At 44.7% G+C, this 7,467-nt stretch overlaps 1 protein-coding gene across 3 annotated transcripts in view; it reads left to right on the forward strand.

Moving 5' to 3' along the window:
- The window catches only part of WASF2 (WAS protein family member 2), an 82,801-nt gene that overhangs the window by 56,352 nt on the left and 18,982 nt on the right, over positions 1–7,467 (forward strand). For 2 of the 3 annotated variants that reach the window (XM_008060335.2, XM_021713520.1), the window contains exon 2: positions 2,167–2,339. In XM_008060335.2, coding sequence (XP_008058526.1) covers positions 2,210–2,339 — 130 coding nt within the window. In that variant the 5' untranslated portion in view covers positions 2,167–2,209. Of the gene's footprint in view, positions 1–475; positions 510–2,166; positions 2,340–7,467 lie in introns of those variants that run through there. The other variant, XM_008060337.2, reaches the window with a different exon arrangement.

Here is a 7,467-nt window from a genome sequence, read left to right on the forward strand (position 1 = left end):
ACTCAAAAAAAAAAGAGGGAAAGAGTTAAACTGGAAAGCCCAGAGTTTGGATTAGAAAACCTGTTGAGTCAAATGGGGAAACTTAACAGAGGAATGGAATGGAAATCATTTCCTTAGACAGCCGACAAGTATTCAGGAAACACCTCTGCACCCCAAAGATAGGCCCAGCTGCCACACAGTGACTATTAAAGGGAGGTTCAAAGTTATAAGCAAACAGCTGATTCTCTTGGTTCTTGGGCTGTTGCTGTTGGTGACAGGAAATCTTGTTCCTCAAGCTGCTGGCTTCCTGTTTTATTTTTACTTGTAGCAGATCAGAATGTCCATAACAAGGAGCAGTCTGTTCCAGAGGGTTCTACTCCCCCTTTGAGCCTGAAGCGTTTTTTTTTTTTCTCTTTTGGTCAGACAGTATGTTGTTTTCCTTTTAAGACCTATTATGTTTAGTTTGGGTTAAGCATTTTGTATTCACAATCAACTTTTTTTGGTGATGAGCTGGTGTTATAAGATTGGATGTAAGTAAACTCTGTTTTGCTTTTTTTTTTCTTTAGAGGAATTTATAATATTGGAGACTTAGATATGTTACCTTTATGCTTTACCTTTTCATTTGAAGCGAATTTGCCATTTTTCCTAGCGTGAAAGCCGTTAGGCTGGTTTAGATTTCTTTAGCTTTACAAGAGATGGAAACAGGATCAGCCCAGTGTGCCTTGACTGTAGTCTTATCCATTTTGTGGAGATTAAAACCTCCTCCTATCCTTGTAAAGCTAGGAATTTGGTAATCTAATTCTAAAACAATAGCTCAGCATGAACCTGAAGTGCTGGGGGATTTCCTAGGGAAAGGGGCTCAGCTGACCAGATAAGAAACAGTAACTGGGACGTTTCCGGATCAGCTTCATACACTTCCTGCTGTCTCTAGAGCCTTTTGGCCCAGGTGTGTTGAACCGGATGGGCAAGAGAAAGGGAACTGTTGGGTAGAAGAGAAAGCACCAGGGAATCTTATAGCACAGTTTACTCAGTGTCATGCTTAACATTTTGAACATGTCAAGTTTTTACTTTATATTCTTTTGTTCTGTCAATTTATAGACTAAACTTAATAGATACTAGCATTAGTGTTTAGTTCTATATTAACAGTCATCTACCAAGAAAGAACTTGAAAAGTTATATTCTGTTGTATACCAATAGAATCAATATTGGCAACTTGATTTCATTGTGGAGTTTATCAAATGACAGAAACTCTTTTATGAAGCCCAGAATCTGATCTCTCCTGGTTATGGACACCCCAAGGGTAGGATCTCTACCATCCAGTGCTTGCTGAATGGACTGTTTTCTAATCATGTCTTCTTGCGTCTGGGGTGTCTTGTTGGTTGGAGCAGTAGTTGTCACTTTAAGGTTTTTAATACTGCCTGTGTACCTGAGCCAGCAATCACCAGTCCAGAATTTCTAAACTTATATGGCAAGTCTTCTAATAGAAAAACCTTAAAAAGGGCGGGAAGGGGCTTAAAAATGGGCGGGGGAAGGGAAGGGGGAGTGAAGTGTTTTTTTTTTTTTAGATTAGAAAATATAGTTTAAGCCGGGCTCGGTGGCTCAGCCTGTAATCCCGTGCCTTTGGGAGGCTGAGGTGAGTGGATGGCCTGAGCCCACGGGTTCGAGACCCGCCTGGGCAGGCGAGAACTCATCTCTACAATAAATCAAAAAAGTAGCCAGGCGTGGTAGCGCGCGCCTGTAATTCCGGCTACTCGGAAGGCTGAGGCAGAAGGATCGCCGGAGCCCGGCAGGTTGAGGCTGCGGTGGCCGGGAGCGGCCACTGCACTCCAGTCTGGGCGACAGAGTGAGACCCCAACTCAAAATAAATAAATAAAAATAAAAATTTAACCCAAAATATCAAAAATATTATTAAAAAAAAGAAAATATAGTTTATTTAGAAAGTAAATTTGAGAGAGAGAGAGAAAGAGAAGATTCACCTCCCCAAGGTAGGAGAGGGGGTCAAAACTTAAGAAAATATAGCCTAGTCATAGCTCAAAGAGCACATGGCCACACCATAGCTCAGCAAGGCAATGGCCGAAGATTTTTAAAAAGCTGTTTTAGATCAGCGCGAGGAAAAAAAAATTCACACAACCCTAGTGTGCCTGGAATTTGTGGTTGAGTAATACTTTCCTGTTATTTCTTTTTTAGGTTGTTTTTCATCATTCAGAACATTGCCTGAAGCAGGTCCACCATGCCGTTAGTAACGAGGAGCATCGAGCCAAGGCACCTGTGCCGTCAGACGTTGCCTAGCGTTAAAAGCGAGCTGGAATGCAAGACCAACATCACCCTGGCAAATGTCATCCGACAGCTGGGCAGCCTGAGTGAGTGCCTCGGAGAGCCTGTGCTTTGCCCTCAGGGGTCGTTGGTGTTCTTTATTTAGTTTCCTTCTCCTCCTGCGTTTCTATTTTCCCCCATCTGCCTTCCCTAGGTGATGTGAACATGTATCCCACCCCTCCTTCCCCAAAGAGAGGCTCCTTTTTGGTATGGATTCTCCCCCTAAACCTTCTTTATCTACCACTACCCTCTAGGTTCCCTCCCCCTGCTTCGACAGAAATCTGTGGGAAGGGTGGCAGGAAGGACTGCAGCAAAAACTGCAGACGGAATGACAGAGCAGAATTCTCTGTGTGTAAAGTGGGAGGTTCACAGAGCAGTATCTTGGGTCGGGGAATGTGCCTGTAATTAAACGAGCTGTTCGATGTAGCTTGACTTTGTAGAAGCTTCAAATGTGCCAATAGTTTTTATCTATCCAACACCCCCACCCTTTCTCTTCCCAAAGAGGAGCAAGGCAAACATGCACTCAGAGAGATTCTGGCTGACTTGTCCATTCTGGTACACATTTAATTGTGCTGCAAACCCCCAGGTCCAAGTTCAGGATACAGATTACTTCTGCAGTCTCTGGGGTATTGGGAGTTTTGCAAGCTGCATGAACACACAGTGACACAAATAGTAGCTGGAGCTATTTTTTTGAGGAGAAAGATGGGGGTTAGCCCAGTCTGTTTTGGAGCTAAGGGAAGGCTAGCTCAACTATATATATTTTTTTAATTGGCAAGAATGAATGAGACTGCCTTGGGTGGGGTACATGCATGTGGTTTGGATTTCATTCTGAATCAAGTTGACTTTGTTTGCTTGAAGCTGAGGTATGGGAAGGGCAGATGCTTGGATTGGCTCGGCATTTGTCTAGTGCTACTCCAGCTCCCATAAGAACCTCCATCAAAATGCCATTTTAGTGATCTTTCTTAGCAAAGGCATCTTGGTGTGAATTATTTCAGACACTCACCCCTCCTGTCGCATCACTGCCCATAGTGAAGGGAGTGGAATATCAAGAAAGCCTGCATTCCCCCAGATGGTAATAGGCCCAGCCTTTAAAATAGGAGCCTGAGGAGACAGAGCTCTGTGACCAGATGATGTATGGAGCCTGAGATTCCTAAGCCTTTACCTAGCTCAGGGACCATCTCAGTTGATCCAGGGCTTAGGGAAAACTGGATGGGACATCACAAAGAAATGAAACCCTGCCAGTGCCTGTCTTATACAAAGGAACACTGACAGAAACGCAATAACAGTGCAGCTGACAAGGAAGTACACGAAGGCTGCAGAGAGCCTCACTGCTTCTTAAAAGCATCATTTCTGCTTCTTTCTCCCTGTGAAGGCCAAATGGGTGGAAGTCAATCACACACTTGTTCCTTCTGGATAGGCAAAGAACATCCAGCTAATGATGCCTCTTATTCTCACTCAGCAGAAGTTATGCTCTCTCTCAGGTATTTTTCCAGGGTGGTGTTGATGGATGCCATTGTTCCCTCTCCCTCTTGTGATCAGACTGCTCCTATCTTGAGGAAGCTGATCTGAGGGCCAGGGTCACTTTGTGCCCAAGGAAACAAGATTTCCTCACATTATGGGGCTAACTGACCCTTTATTCACCCAGTAAACATGTGTTTGAACATATTTTATGTGTCAGATGCTGAGGAGCTACAGAGATAATAAGAAAGGTTTTTCGCCTTCCAGAAGCCCATAATCTACCAGGAGAAACAGAAATACATAATTCTTTTTTTTTTTTTGAGTTGGAGTGTCACTGTCACCCAGGCTGGAGTGCAGTGGCACGCTCATGGTCACTGCAGCCTCGACCTGCTGGGCTCAGGCAATCCTTCTGCCTCAGCCTTCCAAATAGCTGGAACTACAGGTGCACGCCACCATGCCTGGCTAATTTTTTGATTTATTATAGAGATGAGTTCTCGCCCAGGCTGGTCTCAAACCCTTGGGCTCAGGCAGACCTCTTGCTTCTACCTCTCAAAGTGCTAGGATTACAGGTGTGAGTCACCATGCCTGGCCTAGAAATAAATAATTCTTAAGAGGAGAATGGGGAACGACTGAGAAGGGAACTCACAGTTGTTGATTGCATACTTAATGCCAGGTTTTGAAATATTATCTCATTTAGTTGTCTCAATAATCCTATAAGGGTAGCTGATGGTATTCTCGTTTTTCACATGAAGAAATGAAGACTCAGAAAAGTAAGGTAACTTGCCTAAAAAAATACAGCCAATAAGAAGCAAAGTCATTATTTAAATTAGACTTTCTAAGAATTTCTCAGTTCTCTCCCCTCCAGTAGTGCCCTTGTTCAGACCTTCATTGGCTTTTTTTTTAAGTCGGGGTCTTACTCTGTCACTTAGGGATCACAGCTCACTGCAGCCTCGACCTGGGCTCAGGTGATTCTTCCACCTCAGCCTCCTGAGTAGCTGGGACTACTGGCACGCACCACCATGCTTGGCTAATTTTTTTATTTTTCATAGAAATGAGGTCTTGTTATGTTATGTTGGCTGGTCTCGAACAATTCTCTATCCTCAGCTTCCCAAAGTGCTGGAATTCCACAACACCCAGCCAGACTTTCATTGACTTTCACCTAAACTATTGCTCAGGTCTCCCTTTTTTCTCTGATTCATCCCCATCGGTTTATTTATTTATTTATTTATTTATTTTGTTGTTGTTGTTTGAGTTGGAGTCTCAGATACCCAGTGGCATGATCACTGCTCATCACAGGCTCAACCTCCTGAGTGATCCTTCTGCCCCAGCCTCCTGAGTAGCTGGAACTACAGGCATGTGCCACCACACCTACTAATTTTTAAAGTTTTTTGTAGACGCAAGGTCTTGCTATGTTGCCTAGACTGGTTACTAACTCCTGGGCTCCAGCCTCCCAAAGTACTGGAATTACAGATAGGAGCCACTGTGCCTGGCCTACTTTGATAATTCTGAATTTTTGAGTTTTTGAGAGCTGTCTGTATTTACTTTTATAATTTGAGAAGTTTTTTTTTTTTTTTTGAGTTGGAGTCTCACTCTGTCACCCAGACTGGAGTGCAGTGGCCAGTCCCAGCCACCGCAACCTCAACCTGCTGGGCTCCGGCGATCCTTCCGCCTCAGCCTTCCAAGTAGCTGGAACTACAGGCACACACTTCCACGCCCGGCTCATTTTGATTTATTGTAGAGATGAGGTCTCATCAAGTTGCCCAGGTGGGTCTCAAACCCGCAGGCTCAGGCAATCCACTCACCTTAGCCTCCCAAAGGTGCGGGATTATAGGCTGAGCCACCAAGCCCGGCTTGAGAAGTATTTTTACAGTATAAGTCTTAACTATTTATCTAGCCAGGCATGGTGGCTCATGCCTGTAATCCCAGCACTTTGGGGAGCAGAAGCGAGAGGATTGCCTGAACCCAGGGGTTTGAGACCAGCCTGGGCAACTTGGTAAGACCCTTCTCTACAATAAATTTAGAAAAAATTAGCTGGGCATGGTAGTGCATGCCTATAGTACCAACTACTTGGAAGGCTGAAGCAGAAGGATCTCCTGAGCTCAGCAGCTCAAGGCTGCGGTGGCAGTGAGCATGCCACTGCACTCCAGCTTGGGCCACAGAGTGAGACTCCAACTCAAAAAAAACCCCAAAACTATTTATCTCCCCTATTCCTTGCTATGGAATAATCTAAGTTCTTTGGCCTAGCATTCAAGACTCTCCAAGACTCATTTTCTGCAATCTGCCTTCTCCCTTTTTACAATCTTTTAAAAAGTTTATTTTAAAGTAGAGGGGAAAAAATCACCTACTAGTAGTTCTACTGAGACACAGACCATGCTTTTTCATGGTCTTTCATGCAGTACTTTTTCTGTCCCCTCTAACTGGACAGTCCTTGCCTTTCTTGTCTACTTGCCCACCTGTAGCTGATCCTTCAGGGGCCCAGCTCAGAGATTTCCTCCTTCAGATTAGACTAAGTTCTTCTCTGAGCTTCTACTACATACCTAATTATCCAGTCAGATTATATTACAAATTACTTCTGTCTAACTTAACTTAAAAATTATTTAAGGCCGGGCTCGGTGGCTCAGTTTGTAATCCCAGCACTTTGGGAGGCCGAGGCGAGTGGATTGCCTGAGCCCACGGATTCAAGACCCACCAGGGCAACTTGGTGAGACCTCGTCTCCACAATAAATAAAAAATTAGCTGGGCATGGTAGTGCGCACCTGTAGTTCTGGCTACTTGGAAGGCTGAGGCAGAAGGATCGCCAGAGCCCAGCAGGTCAAGGCTGTGGTGGCCAGGAGCGGCCACTGCACTCCAGTCTGGGCGACGGAGTGAGACTCCAACTCAAAAAAAAAAAAAAAAAAAATTTGAAAACAGAAATCATGTGTTGTTTGTTGTTGAACCCCAGTGTCTACCTTGTATAGTACCAGTCACCCAGTAGAAGCTCAGTAAATGTTTGTCATGTAACTAATGTATGTTCTCCACTATTCCATGCTATTGGTGCACAAAGAATATAGGAGATGAAAGAATACTTTCTGGGGGAGTGGGGACCCAGATAGGGTAGGAAGGGTCAAAGAAGGCTTCATAGAAGAGATTACCTTTGAACAGGCCCTTGAAAGATGACTAGAATTTCATCTATCCAAGAGGGGTGCAGGGAAGGGCTTATGTGCTTCAGACTTATGACCTTGGCCACAGGTGCATTGTACTCTAGGTGGAACTGCTCGGTTGTAGTGAGAGTCTGATTATGGAGTAGATAAAGGTTAAAACTAAAAGTTCTACAGCCATGGATTGCTCCGTGACAGCACATCCGGAATTCTTATATTCCCACAGTACAGTGAGATTGGCATTTTGCGTTAGGTTGCCATATCTTAGGAAGTATAGGCACAGCAGCCAGCTAGCACTTTTGGTCAGTACTTTGGCCACCCAGCAGAATGGAACCCCCACTTGGGTCATTAAGAAATCATGCAGCTGGGCTCGGTGGCTCAGCCTGTAATCCCAGTGCTTTGCGAGGCTGAGGTGAGTGGATTGCCTGAACCCGTTGGTTCGAGACCCGCCTGGGCAACTTGGCGAGACCTCATCTCTACAATAAATAAAAAAAAAATTAGCCAGATGTGGTAGCGCATGCCTGTAGTTCCAGCTACTTGGAAGGCTGAGGCGGAAGGATCGCCGGAACCCAGCAGCTGG

This window comes from Carlito syrichta, unplaced genomic scaffold (genome assembly GCF_000164805.1).
Source record: "Carlito syrichta isolate Samal-C Ts95f unplaced genomic scaffold, Tarsius_syrichta-2.0.1 Scaffold304598, whole genome shotgun sequence".
Taxonomy (NCBI): Eukaryota; Metazoa; Chordata; class Mammalia; order Primates; family Tarsiidae; genus Carlito; species Carlito syrichta.